The 18,171-nt window shown below is 43.8% G+C and overlaps 1 protein-coding gene across 3 annotated transcripts in view; it reads left to right on the top strand.

The window, feature by feature from the left end:
* Positions 1-18,171, top strand: part of syt14a (synaptotagmin XIVa) — a 95,909-nt gene that overhangs the window by 70,765 nt on the left and 6,973 nt on the right. For all 3 annotated transcript variants that reach the window (XM_061696385.1, XM_061696384.1, XM_061696386.1), the window contains 2 exons: positions 2,949-3,398; positions 13,843-14,032. In XM_061696385.1, coding sequence (XP_061552369.1) covers positions 2,949-3,398; positions 13,843-14,032 — 640 coding nt within the window. The remainder of the gene's footprint in view (positions 1-2,948; positions 3,399-13,842; positions 14,033-18,171) is intronic.

Genomic DNA, 18,171 nt, shown 5'->3' with positions numbered 1-18,171 from the left:
AATTCCATACTGGATCGGTCGTGGCCCGGGTTAACAACGTCCGCCACTGGCGCCATCAACCTGCAGGGCCCCGTTGGAAATTCAGCTAATGTGAGTCGAAGTTGAAGAAGTAGAGAGGTGGAAAGCGGGTTCTTCGGCAGAAAGAGCGAGGAAAGCACAGAGCCTAGAACTGAATGTGTGGACTTTGACAGGAAAATCTCGGGAGTTGGTTGACGTGATAATTAGGAGAAAGGTTGATATGTTGTGTGTCCAGGAAAGCAGGTGGAAAGGCAGTAAGGCTAGAAGTTTAGGGGCAGGAATTAAATTATTTTACCATGGTGTAGATGGGAAGAGAAATGGAGTCGGGGTTATTTTAAAAGAAGAGTTGGCTAAAAATGTCTTGGAGGTGAAAAGAGTATCAGATCGAGTGATGATGCTGAAACTTGAAATTGAGGGTGTTATGTATTATGTTATTAGTGGCTATGCCCCACAGGTAGGATGTGACAGGAGGATGTGTGAAAGAGAAATTCTGGAAAGAGCTAGACGAAGTCGTTCTGAGCATCACAGACAGAGAAAGAGACGTGATTGGTGCAGAGTGTAATGGACATGTTGGTGAAGGAACTAGGGGTGATGAAGAAGTGATGGGTAAGTACGGCATCCAGGAAAGGAACTTGGAGGGACAGATGGTGGTAGACTTTGCAAAAAGAATGCAAATGTTTGAAGTGAACACTTTTTTCCAGAAGAGGCAGGAACATAGGGTGACCAACAAGAGTGGCGGTAGAAGCACGCAGGTGGATTACATCTTGTGCAGATGATGTAATCTGAAGGAGGTTACCGACTGTAAGGTTGTGGTAGGGGATAGTGTGGCTAGACAGCATATGATGGTGGTGTGTAAAATGACTCTGGTGGTGGGGAGGAAGATTAGGAAGACAAAGGCAGAGCAGAGAACCATGTGGTGGAAGCTGAGACATGACGAGTGTTGGGCATATTTTTGGGAAGAGGTGAGACAGGGTCTCGGTGGACAGGAGGAGCTTCCAGAAGACTGGACCACTGCAGCCAAGGTGATCAGAGAGCCAGGCAGGAGAGCACTTGGTGTATCTTCTGGCAGGAAAGGAGAGAAGGAGACTTGGTGGTGGAACCTCACAGTACAGGAAATCATACAAGGAAAAAGGTTAGCTAGGAAGAAGTTGGACACTGAGAGGACCGAGGAGAGGCGAAAGGAATACATTGAGATGCGACACAGGGCAAAGGTAGAGGTTGGCAAAGGCAAAACAAGAGGCATATGACATGTATGGCAAGTTGGACACTAAAGGAGAAGAAAATGATCTATAGAGGCTGGCCAGACAGAGGGATAGAGATGGGAAGGATGTGCAGCTGGGTTAAGGTGATTAAGGATAGAGATGGAATATGTTGACTGGTGCCAGCAGTGTGCTAGATAGATGGAAAGAATACTTCGAGGAGTTGATGAATGAGGAAAATGAGAGCGAAGGGAGAGTAGAAGAGGCAAGTGTGGTGGACCAGGAAGTGGCAATGATTAGTAAGGGGGAAGTTAGAAAGGCATTAAAGAGGATGAAAAATGGAAAGGCAGTTGGTCCTGATGACATTCCTGTGGAGGTATGGAAGCATCTTGGAGAGGTGGCTGTGGAGTTTTTGACCTTTGAGCTTGTTCAATAGAATTCTAGCGCGTGAGAAGATGCCTGAGGAATGGAGGAAAAGTTGTGCTGGTGCCCATTTTTAAGAACAAGGGTGATGTGCAGCGCTGTGGGAACTATAGAGGAATAAAGTTGATGTGCCACACAATGAAGTTATGGGAAAGAGTAGTGGAGGCTAGACTCAGGACAGAAGTGAATATTTGCAAGAAACAGTATGGTTTCATGCCTAGAAATAGTACCACAGCTGCATTATTTGCCTTGAGGATGTTGATGGAAAAGTACAGAGAAGTTCAGAAGAGGCTACAGGGAGAAGAGATAGCAAGGGTGGAGTACTTTAAATACTTGGGGTCAACCATCCAGAGCAATGGTGAGTGTGGTCAGGAAGTGAAGAAACAGGTCCAAGCATGTTGGAACGGGTGGAGGAAGGTGTCAGATGTGTTATGTGACAGAAGAGTCTGCTAGGATGAAGGGCAAAGTTTGGTGAGGCCAGCCATGATGTGCAGATTAGAGACAGTGGCACTGAAGAGACAACAGCAAGCAGAGCTGGAGGTGGCGGAAATGAAGATGTTGAGGTTCGCTCTCGGCGTGACCAGGTTGGATAAAATTAGAAATGAGCTCATCAGAGGGACAGCCAAGGTTCGATGTTTTTAAAACAATTTTAGAGAGAGCAGACTTGGATGGTTTGGACACGTCCAGAGGAGAAATAGTGAGTATATTGGTAGAAGGATATGAGGATGGAGCTGCCAGGCAAGAGAGCGAGAGGAAGACCAAAGAGAAGGTTCATGGATGTCGTGAGGGAAGACGAGGGCAGTTGGTGTTCGAGAGGAGAATGCAGGAGATAGGCATACATGGAAAAGGATGACGCGCTGTGGCGACCCCTAACGGGACAAGCCGAAAGGAAAAGAAGAAGTCGTAGTAGTAGTGATTTTATTCAACAAAGAGGTTATTGATCGACCATGGTTTGTCTCCGTTTCCGAAGGGCGTTTAGTAAATTTGCTGACAGTTGATGTGAGGATTTCAGGCTGCCCTTCAGCTAGCGTTAGCCTTTTCAGATGAGGGTGTTCAAAACACTTTTGCTGGTTATATTTGATGATTGATTTGCATGAGTGACAGTTCTACCAGTCTCCTTTTTGGTAAAATATTTCCACACGCTTGAAGCACCACCGTAGTTCGCTTAGTTAGCTGTGCCAACCAGCCACATATGATTGATGATTTGTCGACTCTAAGCTATAACCATCATTGCGGAGTGGCAAGGTTGACACATTGACTAGTCGGTTCAACCCCAAGTAAACAGCATATTTCATGTTTTTTCTTCAGGAGATGTCAGCCCGCAGTTCAGCAGCTCAGCTCCCTAAAGGCTACGAACCAGATCAGGTTGCAAAATATGGGACTCTTGACGTAGCGTTTGACTATGATCCAGAGGAGCAGCAGCTGGCTGTGACCATCATGGCGGTAACAGACCTTCCCATTCTAAAACAGACTGGCAACATCTCCTGGCAAGTCCATCTGGTGCTGCTACCCATGAAGAAGCAGAGGGCTAAGACAGGAATCCAAAGAGGTGCATGCCCTCTTTTCAGAGAAACCTTTCACTTTTGCCATATGGAGTCTGAGATGATCAGCAACTACGCCATCAGATTTAGACTTTACAGTATGCGGCGGATGAAGAAGGAGAAGGTGCTTGGCGAAAATGTGTTTTATCTCACCAAGCTCAATCTTCAGGGAAAAATGTCTGTGCCGGTCATTCTAGACCCATGCTGCACATACCCAGTAAGTAGGTTTAAAGCAGGTGTTGTTTGTCATGTACTGTGGAACCTCTTAAGGTCATACACAATTGTTTCAGAGATACTGGTTGATAGGGGTGTAACGGTTCAGTCATTATATCAATGTATCGATTTGTATTCCTACAATCCAATTGGATCAATCTGTGCATGGTTGGTTAGACTTCAGGACGAAATTATATCAAAATCGTTAAATGATTTTTTTAAAGGTAATAAAATGATTGCATCGATACTTGGAAATAACTAGATTAGATTTATGCACAGCAGACTTTATATGAAGGACATTCCTCTCTGTAGTGTCCCTTGCGGGTGGACCGAGACACCACAGTATGTGTGTGACTCACTTTGTTCTGCGTGTCAAAGACTTTGAAGCTCGCAAGTTTAGCCTAGCTCGTGAAGAATACATCGCTCAGCAGAGATCAAGTGTCTAAAGGGCTGTGACTGTGATTATCGTGTAAAAATGTGTAAAGTAGAAATGCTGAGAGCATTTCTGAATGCACAAATTATCGCGGCCATCAAATAAATATTTGTAGCTTTTGAAAGAACAGCCGAGTACGAACGAGGTGGGCAACTTTGTGGTAAAAAAAGAGGAGAACAAGAGACAACATCAACTACTGGATTCTGCTTACAAGGCTCACTATATACTTCAAAGAGCAGGTTTGTTAATTTATTTAGCACTCTATGTATTAGTAACACTATTCCTAAAAGATTACCAACTTGAAGACCTGCTTTGATTCTCACTATTAGTATTTGACTATTTAGAAGAGGGATTCTCAAACTTTTGTTCCAGCTTGGGACTATACACTAGAGACACTTTTACAAGGACACTCATTCGAACACCAATTGAACAACTTTTTTCGAGAAAAAAACTAGCTGAACCAGTCAAATCATAGCTGAAATAATGTACTGTAAATAACAATAAGTTGCTGTTCCCTTCTGTTTTATTGCAAAGAAATACAAGTACATCAGGAAAATCTTTATATTTAATGTCCTTAATTAATTTTACCTGATTTCTTGACAAGAAACAGCAGGAATCTAGCAAAGTTCACATTCACTTTCCTGTATACAGGTGTTTATTCCTCAATCACACTGGTTGAATTTTTTTGTTAAAAGTTTCTGAATCTATTTCCAGCTTCTGAATTGTTTCAGATCCTATCATACTAAATGAACCAATATCATCCTTGAATCGAATTCCCAACCACGAATCGTGATACGAATCGAATCGTTTCCAAAACAAACCATTACACCCTGACTGGTTGACGTTGGAATTGTTTTTAAAACATTGTTTGGTCCCATGGGAAATAATGTAAAGTTCGGACCATAAGCCTAAATTTTTTTCTCCCAGCTTTAACACTGTGGGTTAATGATACGTCTTATTTACAGATTTTCAAGACCCCAGGAGTGTCAAGTTCTCTCGTCTATTCTCAGCTTGTCTTTAACTTACCAAAATCGTATTTACTGTGCATGAGGTATTCAATGAACTCCATGTTGAAGTGTGAACTGTTCACATTTTTAAGTCAGATCGGCACACATTGAAGCATTCAAAGGTTAGCAGTATTTGTTTTGTATTTGTTTGTATTCTCTCCACCCTGAATGTGCAGTCACGGCAGTGTTTAGTTTGGCAGGTAGCTAACAGTTCTCGAAATTATACTCCAAGATGTTTACTTGTCACCAGAAATGTTGATTGAAAGTACTTTCAACAAATCACTACCATTATCATTACTCTTAACATAATAATAATCATAATAATAATATTTCATTTTATTTATCGGCGCCTTTGAAGCCACTCAAGGTACATCAAATCAAGCAATACAATAAAAATAACACAACATAAAATATAAATTAAAATGGCAAATGATATGGGTAATTTTAAGTTACTATTCAGTCCGGAATATGTGTGTCTTCAATTTGGATTTGAAGATGGCTAATGACTCTGTGTTTTGGAGGTCAGGTGGTAGTGAGCTCCATAGACGGGGTGCAGATCAACTGAAGACTCGGTCCCCCACGGTAGACAGAAGAAGGGAAGGGACGGTGAGGTGGTTGGAGGACGAAGATCTAAGAGAGTGGGTGGGAATATGGTAATGTGAAGGAGGTCAGCAGGGTGAGGTTATTGATGGGTTTGAAGGTGCAGATCAGTATTTTATACTGGATGCGCTATTGGACAGGGAGCCAGAGGAGTTGTTGCAGGTGTGGAGTTATTGATGTAGTGAATGAAAGGGATCCTTGTAATAATACGGGCAGTGGAGTTCTAGAGAAGCTGTAGTTTTTGTAGTGACTTGTGGGAGAGACCAAACAGGAGAAAGTTGCAATAATCCAGGCGGGAAGTGACAAGGCTATGAACAAGAATAGCAGCAGTGTGAGGGGTGATGGATGGACATAGGCGATTGATCTGTGAAAGTTTAAGTATGCAGATCGGGAGATGTTTATCTGTGTTTGGAAGGAGTGTGTGCTGTCGAGGGTGACACCCAGACTCTTAACCTGAGCGGAGGGGGGGAAACAGACGAATTATCAAGTCTAATAGAAAAACTGTCAATTTTGGCAGTTTTATCACTGTTGAGTTGTAGAAATTTGGATAAGAACCAGTGTTTGAATTCATAGAAGCAGTCAGTAAAGGAGGAAGAGTGGCGGTGGGTTTAGTGGAGAGGTAGAGCTGGGTGTCATCTGCGTAACATTGAAAGTGTAAGTTGGATTGAAGTTGAAAATACTGCCGAGAGGTAGGATATAGGTGATAAAGAGGAGGGTGCCCAAGACAGAGCCGTGGAGGACACCAGAAGAAACTGGGTATGGATGGAATTTAAATGATTTAATTTCAACAAACTGGATGCGGCCAGACAGGTAAGAAGGGAACCATTGGAGGGGTGTGCGTGAAATGCTAATGTGGTGGAGTTTGTTCAGGAGATGGTGTGGGAAATGGTATCAAAAGCTGTTGTCAGATAAAGGAGGATGAGGATGGTGAGTAGGCCAGAGTCAGGTGCCAGGAGGAGGTCGTTGGTGATCTTGATGAGTGCTGTTTCAGTGCTATAGAAGGGGCGGAAGACAGACTGGAATTGTTCATAGAGATTATTAGAAGTGAGGTGGGAGTGGAGCTGGGAAGCGATGGTCTTTTGCAACACTTTTGAGAGAAATGTGGAGCTTGCATATGGGATGAAGGTTATTGAAATTATTCGGATCTGAACCGGGTTTGCTGTGGGAACAATACCATGTAAAGAGAGATGAGTGGATGATGTGCGTTATGATGGGGACCAGGGATAAGAGGAAAGCTTTCACTAGAATAGTAGGAAGGGGGTCAAGTTGGCAATTGGAGGGCTTGGAGCAACAGATGATTTCAGAAATGTCCAAGGCAGAAGGCAGAGTAAAACTTGAAAGTGAGAGGACAGGTAAGATAGGGCCAGCCAGTGAGGATGGACTAAGACAGCAAGAATTTGCTGGTGCATCACTTTGAATTTTGCATTGGAAAATGACATTAGGGAATTACTGAAAACAGATGAGTACAAGTGGAAAGGAATGGAGTCTGGTGGGCATGAAATATTGCCAAGCAGGGAGACCAGTGTCTTGGAGTTGCCTTCATTTTTATGGATAAGAGTTGTGTAGTAGGGAGATTTGGCTTGAGTTAGTCTTTGTCGTGTTTAAGATGATGACTGTACATGTCCTTGTGTACAGTGAGTCAGGTTTTCTGATGTTTTTCATTTTAGATGGACCAAGTGTGTTGAGGAGATGATGGAGATTATTACTGTAGTGAGGAATCAGTTCATTGGGGGTCAAGAGAGACTCCGAAATGGGGAGGCTGTTGATAGAAGTGAAGAGAGTGTCTTGGGTAATGTTCTTGATTTGGCAAAAAGAGATGGCACGGGGGAGGTTGATTTTTGAAAACGGTTAGGTTATAGAAAAGGTTATTAGCATGTGATCTGAAAAGGGTGCGTGAGTCGGAATTGAAGTTGCTTGTAATGGTACCGGAACAGCTTACCAGTTCCAGGATGTGTGCTTTGCAGTGAGTGGGAAAGTTAATTAATTACTGAAGACCAAAGTTATTGAGACAAGATGAGAACTCACTGGAAATTGTTATTGGAGATGTCCATGTGAATATTAAAATCACCAAGCTGTATAATGTGATGAGTTAGTGAAGACAAATGGGACAGATAGGCAGCTAAGTTCTTAAAAAGGGGCACCACCACCTTGTCTACCAATCCAGAGGCACTGTCCCCGACGTCCACACGATGTTGCAGAGGCATTTCGACCAGGACAACCCCACAGAGCCTTTAAGAACTTTAAGATCTCATCCATCCCCAGGCCCCTGCCACCGAGGAGCTTTTTAACCACCTTGATGACCTCAACGCTGGAGATAGAAAAGCCTACCTCAGAGTCCCCAGACTCTGCTTTCTCATAGAAAGGTGTGTCGGTGGAATTGAGGTCTTCGTAGTATCGGCCCACCAACTCACAATGTCCTGAGCTGAGGTCAGCAGCTCCCCATCACCACTTTACACAGTGCTTGAAGTAGCTCTCCATTGCCTCACCAAACTCCTCCCACGCGCGTGTTTTTGCCTGGGTGACCACCAAAGCTGCATTCCATTCGGCTAGCTGGTACCTATAAGCTGCCTCCGGAGTCCCACATGCCAAAAAGGCGCGATAGGACTCCTTCTTCATCTTGACGGCATCCCTTACTGCTGGTGTACACCAACAGCTTTGGGGATTGCCTCCCAGGCAGGCACCAACCACCATGCAGCCACAGCTCCGTTCAGCCACCTCAACAATGGAGGCGCGGAATATGGTCCACTCGGACTCAATGTCCCCCACCACCCCCGGGAAGTGCATGAAGTTCTGCTTGACGTGGGATTTCACACTCCTTCTAATTGGGGACTCTGCCAGATGTACCCAACAGACCTTCACAATACACTTGGGATTGCCAGGTCGGACCCGCATTTTCCTCCACCATCGGAGCCAACCTTACCACCAAGTGGTGATCAGTTAATAGCGCCGCCCCTCTCGTGCATGCGGCCGCAAGTCCTCACATGACATGCAGCCGCAAGTCCAATGTCATGACCATAAAGGCAATCATTGAACTGCGGCCTAGGGTGGTGTACTGGTGCCAAGTGCTCAGGTGGACACCCTGATGTCTGAACATGGTGTTCGTTAAGGACAATTCATGATGAGCACAGAATAACATGATAGCACTCGGGTTCTGATCGGGGCGACTGTTGAAATTCCCCAGAAGAGCAAAGGAGTTCCCAGCAGGGGCGATCTCCAGCACCCCCTCCAAGGACTCCAAAAGCATGGGTACTCTAAACTGCTATTTGGTAAATGGCACAAACAACAGTCAGGACCAGTCCCCCCACCCTCTCATCCACTAAGGCCCAGCGTATGGGCCCAGAGATGCTGGACAATCAGTATGCAAACACCTGCTTGGTGCCTCTCACCGTGTACAACTCCAGAGTGGAAGAGAGTCCAACCCCTCTCAAGAAGGCTGGCACCGGAGCTCAAGCTGTGTGTCGAGGCAAGCCCGACTATATTCAGTCTGAATTTCTCAACCTCAAACACCAGCTCAGGCTGGCAGAGAGGTGACGTAACACGTCCCTAGAGCTAACTTCTGTAGCAGAGAATCGGGCTGCCAAGGTCTTTTCAGCCGCCACCCCGCTCACATTGCAACCAACCGCTTTGGCCCCTCCTATAGGTGGTGAACCCATGGCAAAAGGGTCCTACGTTGGCTTTTCGGGCTGTGCCTGGCCAGGCTCCATGGGTGTAGGCCCGGCCACCAGGCGCTCGCCATCAAGCCCCACCTCCAGGCCTGGCTCCAGAGGGGGGCCCTGGTGATCTGCGTCCAGGCGACGGTAAAAGAGGTCTGAATGTTTTTATCATCATAAGGGGTTCTTTTGATCCATGCTTGGTCTGGTCCCTCACCTAGGACCAGTTTGTCATGGGTGACAACCTAGGATCATTCAGACACACAAAACCCCTCCATCACGATAAGGTGACAGCTCCAGGAGGGGTGACGCAGGCCAGTCTGCCAAAATTGTAAACATTTGTAAATCAGATACACCACCATTGGTGCTCCGGCACACGTTGTGCAGTTTACAAAAATAGAGCCGTTAATGTTGATAAAAAAGTGACAAGGCTTTTGGTGATGCTAAAGAAGTCCTTAACTTCTGATGGACAGTATTTTCTAGTCTTCACATTATTCTTCCGAGGCTGCTCATTTGTGAACTAGGTGGTGCAAAAAGACTAACCTCAACTCTAACCCTTAGTGCACAGATTGAGACAGGCTTGAGCAATGAGACGTGGAAGGTTGGGTGAATCTTTAAGGACTGTGGAAGCTTCAACTGGACGGAAGTGGGATTGATGATTTTGGTAATTGGGAAAGGGCCAATGAAATGGGGAGGGAGCTTACGGGATTCAGTTTGAAGTGGGAGGTTGTGAGAAGAAAGCCAGACAGATTGGCCCACCTTGGGCGTCGGGGAGCAATGACGGTCCGCGAGCTGTTTATTGCGTGCAACGGACTGGGTCAACGCCGCACGGACATCTTTCCACACTGCCTGGATTCTATGGAGATTATTCTTGACTGCGGGGACTGCCACTGCCTGATGCTGTTCTTTGAATAATGGCGGTTGGTAACCATAGCAAGCCATGAATGGAGACATTCCCGTAGTGGAACTGGTGAGAGAGTTGTGGGTGTACTCAATCCATGGGAGGAATTAGCTCCAGGAGGAAGGGTTGCGTGTGGCAACACAACTGAGGGCTGATTCTAGATATTGGTTTGCCCGCTCCGTCTCGCCGTTGGTCTGCGGATGATATCCTGATGACAAGCTGGCTGCTGCGCCCACCGCTTTACAGAATTCCTTCCATACCAGGGATGAGAACTGAGGACCTCTGTTAGAGACAATATCGATGGGAATACCGTGGAGTCTGAAGACATGCTGGACAAGGAGGTTAGCAGTTTCGAAGGCAGATCCTCGAGAGAGGAGGGCTCGTCCCGGACTGCTAGCTCATCCTTGAGCTGCTCTGAATCCCACCCACATTCACCCACCAATATCCGGAAGTCTATAGAATATTCTGCTGATGATTTAGCGACCTGCGTGAGCGTGAGGAGACGACGGGTGGCTTCTTTTCCCTGAACGGGGCGATCGGACACGTTACGGAGTTCGTTGGAAAAGGAATCGAATGAGTGGAGTACCGGGGAAGGGTTTTGCCATAAGTAAGTGGACCATTTAGCTGCTTTGCCGCGGAGGAGGTTAGTGACATAACCTACTTTGAATTGTTCGGTGGGATAACTGTATGGTTGAAGGTTGAAAACGAGTGAGCAATTGAGTAAAAACTGGCTCTATGCACCTAGGTCCCCGTGGTAGGGCTTGGGTGGCGGGACATGAGGTTCTTTTTACAGGAGGCAGGGTGACTGAGGGTGCGGGCTCGGAAAGGCGTACTTACAAGTGGAAGTTTAGATAACATCGTCGAGGAAAGGAGGGATACTTGTGTGAGGGAGTGTAGGGATTCCAAGAGTTCTTGGAGAGTCTTTTCTTGTCTTCCTATGTGGGCTCCTTGGAGAGTGAGTGCGTTCATCAGTGCCTTCGGAGTTGAGAGGGCAGTACATGACGATTATGGTGATATTACTAAAAACACTGCAAAAAATCACACATACCAAAAGATTGGAAACATTTTCATATTTTTAATACATACATTAAATGTAGACATTGCAAACAGCAATAAACAAAATTAATATAATCATTCCCCAGACCCCCCCCCCCCCATCTCTCTGTCTCTCTCTCTCTCTCTTTCTCTCTGTCCCTCGCACTCTCTCTCACGCTCGCTCTCTCCTAATCTCACATTATGATGAATACGGTAGGAACAATAATTAAAATATGCAACAGGAAATTGGTTGAAATTTCATCAGACTTTAGAAGTGTACCGGAAACCAGTTAACTCCAAGTCAAAATTTTCCAAATCACCCAGTTCCAGTATGTTAGGTATACAAAGTATAGGTAAATTATCTGTTGAATGTAACTATAACTATTGCACTTTTATTAAGTTCCAGCCATACATGCATCCATCCATCCATCCATCTTCACCACTTCTGTACCACACTATTGCCCCCATCACCTGATCTGGATAAGTGGAAGAAGATTGATGGATGGATGTATTTTTTAGGGAAACAAGTTTAATGATTAGTTATGACACAGTTGTCAAATTCAAGGCCCGAGGCCAGATCCGACGTGCCACATATTTTTATGTGGCCCGTGAAGTCAAATCGTGTGCATGAACTTCCATGATTCTTGCTGAAATCTGGACCAAAAATTCAAATTGTCATATATAAGGAATAATAATGTTGAGATACTGCAAAAAAAAAATGTTTTACAAAACCCAATTTTACAGTAACTCGAACAATCATTGAACAAATTATTATGCTTTAGTTCTGATTCAAAAGTAGTTATTTATCCATTTGTTGTGTCTATGTGATAATATGAGGAGGCAATTAGAAACCAAAACTACAATATGGCTTGTGACAAAAATGAGTTTGACACCCCTGATTTATGAGTATATACAACCCCTATTCCAATGAAGTTGGGACGTTGTGTTAAACATAAATAAAAACAGAATACAATGATTTGCAAATCATGTTTAACCAATATTTAATTGAATACACTACAAAGACAAGATATTTAATGTTCAAACTGATAAACTTTATTGTTTTTAGCAAATAATCATTAACTTAGAATTGTATGGCTGCAACACGTTCCAAAAAAGCTGGGACAGGGTCATGTTTACCACTTTGTTACATTGTGATACACCTTTTCTTTTAACAACATTCAATAAACGTTTGGGAACCTAGGACACTAATGGTTGAAGCTTTGTAGGTGGAATTCTTTCCCATTCTTGCTTGATGTACAGCTTCAGCTGTTCAACAGTCCGGGATCTCCGTTGTTGTATTTTACGCTTCATAATGCGCCGCACATTTTCAATGGGAGACAGGTCTGGACTGCAGGCAGGTCAGTCTAGTACCCACACTCTTATACTACAAAGCCACGCTGTTGTAACACATGCAGAATGTGGTTTGGCATTGTCTTGCTGAAAAAGACGTTGCTTGGATGGCAGCATATCTTTCTCCAAAGCCTGTATGTACCGTTCAGCATTAATGGTGCCTTCACAGATGTGTAAAGTAACCCATGCCATTGGCACTAACAGCCCCATACCATCACAGATGCTGGCTTTTGAACTTTGCGTCCATAACAGTCCGGATGGTTCTTTTCCTCTTTGGCTCGGAGGACATGATGTCTGCAATTTTCAAAAACAATTTGAAATGTGGACTCGTTGGACCACAGAACACCTTTCCACTTTGCATCAGTCCATCTTAAATGAAGCCGGGCCCAGAGAAGCCGGCGGCGTTTCCGGGTGTTGTTGATAAATGGCTTTTGCTTTCCATAGTAGAGTTTCAAGTTGCACCAACGGATATAGCGCCGAATTGTATTTACTGACATTGGTTTTCTGAAGTGTTCCTGGGCTCATGTGGTGATATCCTTTCCATATTGATGTTGGTTTTTGATGCAGCACCGCCTGAGGGATTGAAGGTCACGGGCATTCAATGTTGGTTTTCGGCCTTGCCGCTGACATTCAGTGATTTCTCTAGATTCTCTGAACCTTTTGATGATATTATGGACCGTAGATGATGAAATCCCTAAATTCCTTGCAATTGTACGTTGAGGAACATTGTTCTTAAACTGTTAGATTATTTTCTCACTCACTTGTTCACAAAGAGGTGAACCTCGCCCCATCTTTGCTTGTGAATGACTGAGCAATTCAGGGAAGCTCCTGTTATACCCAATCATGCCACCCACCTGTTCCCAATTAGCCTGTTCACCTGTGAGATGTTCCAAACAGGTGTTTGATGAGCATTCCTCAACTTTCTCAGTCTTTTTTGCCACCTGTCCCATCTGTTTTTGAACGGGTTGCAGCCATAAAATTCCAAATTAATGATTATTTACTAAAAATAATAAAGTTTATCAGTTTGAACATTAAATATATTGTCTTTGTAGTGTATTCAATGAAATATAGGTTGAACATTATTTGCAAATCATTGTAATCTGTTTTTATTGTTTAACACGTCCCAACTTCATTGGAATTGGAGTTGTATAAATGAGGATAAGCGGTGTAGAAAATGGATGGATGGATAATGCGAATGAAACGAGACCTTCACCAATTTTGTATATCGCACGTATCCCCATTTGGGTCATGAGTGTGTTAGAGCCTGGCCCACCTGACTTGTACACCCTGGGCTGGTAGCCAACCAATCGCAGACTTTCTATAGTTAAAACTTTTAACTACTAGTGGTAGTTATTTGGGAATTTGTGTTAAACAAAATGTTTATGATCCTGTTATTTCTGCATAAAATAGAGCATAATGTTATATTGTGTAATTTAGATGAGTGACCAATCTAAATCCTCTAAAACTTGCAGGGTGCTGATTCCCAAATCAGTCTCTCAGATATGACGTGCAGTGAAAGCGCCTCATCGTTCCCATCTGTCAGTCAGACTTCCACACCAGAGATTCTTGTGGGCCTGGTGTACAATGCCACAACAGGACATCTTTCTGTGGAGGTCATCAAAGGAATCCATTTCAAGAACCTAGAAACCAATAAGCCACCCAGTAAGTATTGACATTATTTTTTTTTTAGGTATTTAATAGGGGTGTAACAATTAGTTTTAGCAATGATTCAATTTGTATCACAATTTGTGGTTACCAGTTCAGTTCAAGGATGATATTGGTTCATTTGAACGATATGATCTGAAACGATTCACTGCGTCACGTGTGGGGAGTAGCTGGACCCTAGAGCAGGCGGAGGCAGATGTAAAATGATGAACAGTTTATTGAGGAAAGGTTATGGAGGTGGTCCTGGATGTGTTGGCAAACAGCGGCGTGGACAGGTGCCAGGAAATGGACAGAACAGGCGGCTGGCTTGGTGGCAGGAATGATGTGGGTCGGGAACACGGGGGAGCACTGGGAACAAGGAGACACAAGAGTTAACAAGGGAAGCGAGGAACAGTAGAGCTTACTTGACATACGGTGGGCTGTGGTACCGCGAGGAGAGGCTGCAATACTTTGGCGAGGATGACCTGGAACAGGCAGGCTTAAATACCGGTGGTGATGAGGCTGATTTAAGACAGGTGCTGAAAACAGAGAGGGCAGGGGGGAGAAAGAGAGGACGCAAAGAACCCTCCAGGCTACTATAATGGAACTGCAGGGCAGTATATGACAAAATGGCTTGAAATCGATTCAATAACTTTTTAGTGAAAGATTCATCCAGTGTGACTGTGAAATAAATATTTGCATCCTGGCCAATGCAGGTGAAATTTCTTAGATTCTTATTGTTTCTTGTAAGGGAATCAGGTAAAAACTAATTATGGTCATTAAATATAATGGTTTTCCTGATGTACTTTCCTTTTATGTGTCTCATTGTACTGTACTGTATGTGTTTTCTAATGGACTATGAGTCTGATTGATAAAAGTTGATTGATTTTATTGTTTTGCAATAAAGCAAAGGGGAAAAACATCCATCCATTTTCTGAGCCGCTTCTCCTCACTAGGGTCGCGGGCGTGCTGGAGCCTATTCCAGCTGTCATCGGGCAGGAGGCGCGGGGTACACCCTGAACTGGTTGCCAGCCAATCGCAGGGCACATACAAACAAACAACCATTCGCACTCACATTCACACCTACGGGCAAGTTAGAGTCTCCAATTCATGCATGTTTTTGGGATGTGGGAGGAAACCGGAGCGCCCGGAGAAAACCCACGCAGGCACGGGGAGAACATGCAAACTCCACACAGGAGGGACTGGGGATTGAACCCGGGTCCTCAGAACTGTGAGGCTGACGCTGTAACCAGTCGGCCACCGTGCCGCCCGAAAAATAGCAACTTGTTATTTAAATTATTTCAGCAATGATTTTATTGTTGGCCCATTTTTTTTACCCGGAAAATAGATTTCAAAATAGAAAGTAGAAAATTGGTGTCTCCACATACCACTGTGTGGTGTACAAGTTTGAGAACTCTTGTTCTAAACATCCATTCATCCATCCATTTTCTGAGCCGCTTATCCTCACAAGGGTAAGCGAACTCCACACAGACTCCTGCCTGTGTGGAGTTTGCATGTTCTCCCCGTGCCTGGGTGGGTTTCCTCCGGGCACTCCGGTTTCCTCCCACATCCCAAAAACATGTCTGGTAGGTTAATTGAAGACTCTAAATTGCCCGTAGGTGTGAATGTGGGATGATGATGATGATGATGATTATAATGATGAGGAAATTACCCTTGACAGTGCTAACTGCCGTGTCCTTAATGAAAAATCAAGCGAAGTAAGAGGACTTACAAGTGTTTTTTCTTGGACATACAACATATACACACCTCCATATAAATCTTGTCGTTCTTAAATCCTGTTGTTTCCCAGCAGTCATACAAACGATTGATTACCTTGTAAAATGATTTAAATAGATATATTTCTGTCAACTTGCTGAGCACAGATCGATCCAGTCGGATCGTAGGAATACAAATTAATACATCGATAAAATGAATGAATCATAACACCACTAGTATTTAATGCTTAAAGATCCCACATGGGTAACAGAAAAACCGGCATTCCTCCTAAAACCAACGTCGACAATTTGGGAATATTCATACTACACTATACATGTATTCAGTAGCTACCTCAAGCAGGTGGATACTGGAGGGTAGGGTGCATGGGATTTATCCAGCCAGTCCACATGTGCTTTGTGGACTTGGAAAAGGTTTTTGGCTGTGTTGCTTGGACATTGGGTCGTCCACTGGGTCGGGAACAAAGTCTGCCCCTGGTAGGTTCTTAGTCACAAGTGAGGATTGGATGGTGTGCGATATCAACAGATGGATTAGTGCTACATCCGTAGTGATGTGGTCGCTGTATCAGACTGTTGTGGTGAAGAGATAGCTTTATGGTCATTTATGAAGGCATTCCATGTACATTATTTTTCTGTCTTTCACTGTTTTATATAATTTCCTCGTTGGCCTCCAAAGTCAGAAGTCTAAGCAGCATGTTCAAGCTGAAACGTCCTCTTATGAACATTGTCATGTTCTGGAATTTTTTTACCCTGTTTTTCTTCCCTTGCATCTTTTGTCTTGGCCTAAAATTCTGTCATCCTATACTACCTACTGTATTTGACACCTTGGTTCACTGTTTTTCTTACTGCTGCCCAACCCTTGTTGTCAGATGGGCTGTTCTGTTGTCTAAAACACTTGATAGGTGGACAGGTTTATATTATCAGAGGTGAGTGTCTACCCCTGCTTCAAATTACACACCTTTCAATGTTTTCATACGCCTTCATGGATGTAGATAATCAAGCAAGTAATGGATCTGATAACCAACATTGTAAAACTGCTGAGTTGGGTCCACATTTTAAAGGTTTTACCTATTTAACTACCCACTCATCCATGAAGACAACAGCTCATTTTAAACCTCAATGCCTCCTTGCATGCAGCCACCTCCTTCACTGACATTTGGTATCTCCTCCATGTGTCCTTGTCATGCCTGTGAAACCTTTTCACTGAGATATTTCACTCTAGTTCAATCCAGTTTGCTCGATGATTGAGGCTTAGCTGTGTGCACAACTGAAAAATAATACAATTGTGCATAATGCACATTAAACTTAAACAGGCCTATAGTATTTATGTGGAGCGTTACTATTCATGTTTTTCTCGGTTCATCTCATAAATCAACTTGGTTCATTGAATGTGACAAATGAGAACCAGTGGCACTGTATTGTTTGTATGCTCCTGAATAGCATCTTCAGAATATTGTGTAGTCCTCTTTTTAAATCTAGGAACTAGTCACATCTGGCAATACAGAAAAAAATATCTTTGTGCAAAATCTTTATGTATGACGAGTGAATTACAAAAGGGGAAGCAGCCTGGTGAATGGTGCAAAGCAATTTTAAAGCTTCTTTTTTGAATAATTTCAAAACAGTAGCAAGCCCGCGCGTCAAGTTAATCATCAGTTGCAGCCCCTCTCGTTCAGCAACAATACCAAAGTGCCTTGCATTGCCGCTACTGACCACTTAAGACATCCACAGCTCTTCAGAACCCTTTCAGCAGCTGTCAAAAAAGAAATCAAGGCTATTTTTTTCCCCACAGTGCTTTTATGTCAAAGAGAGCAACTGAATGTATCCTTCAGTGCTGTGAGCGAGGCATTGGAAGGCAGCTGGCACTCGATGGCATGAAAGCTTCAGCTATTCATTCCGTTGACTCCCTCCGAGATGAGGAGTGCAATACACAGTATTATTGTGGAGTAAAGTTGTAGATGAGGGGCGAAACACTCACAGCCATTGTGATTATCTCATTTACTTTCATTCCTGCCTCGTTTGCGCTCATTCAAATGTGCGGCGTCACTATATAGTGGATATAAAAAGTCTACACATCCCTGTTCAAATCCCATGTTTTTGTGATACAAAAAAAAAAAAAAATCTAGATAAATCATATAAAAAAATATTCCACCATTAAAGTGAACTAAATGAAAAGGGTACGAAAACAAAGAAAAAAGACATGATGGGGGTGCAAAACTGTGCACACCCTCTTATGAATCGGATGTGGCTGTGTTCAGAGTAAACTGTTAACATTTACGCTCATGTTAAATGGGAGTCAGCAGACGCCTGCCATCATTGGAATTATGGTCAAAAATTTCAACCTTGGTTTCGCTGGATTGTTACAAAATCTCTCAAAAAGGTTGGCAGTGAAAAACCACAGTTGTTTCTTCATTTCCTCAATGGAGG

Source organism: Phycodurus eques, chromosome 14, assembly GCF_024500275.1.
Source record: "Phycodurus eques isolate BA_2022a chromosome 14, UOR_Pequ_1.1, whole genome shotgun sequence".
NCBI lineage: Eukaryota > Metazoa > Chordata > Actinopteri > Syngnathiformes > Syngnathidae > Phycodurus > Phycodurus eques.
This window is presented reverse-complemented; position numbering and strand designations above follow the sequence as displayed.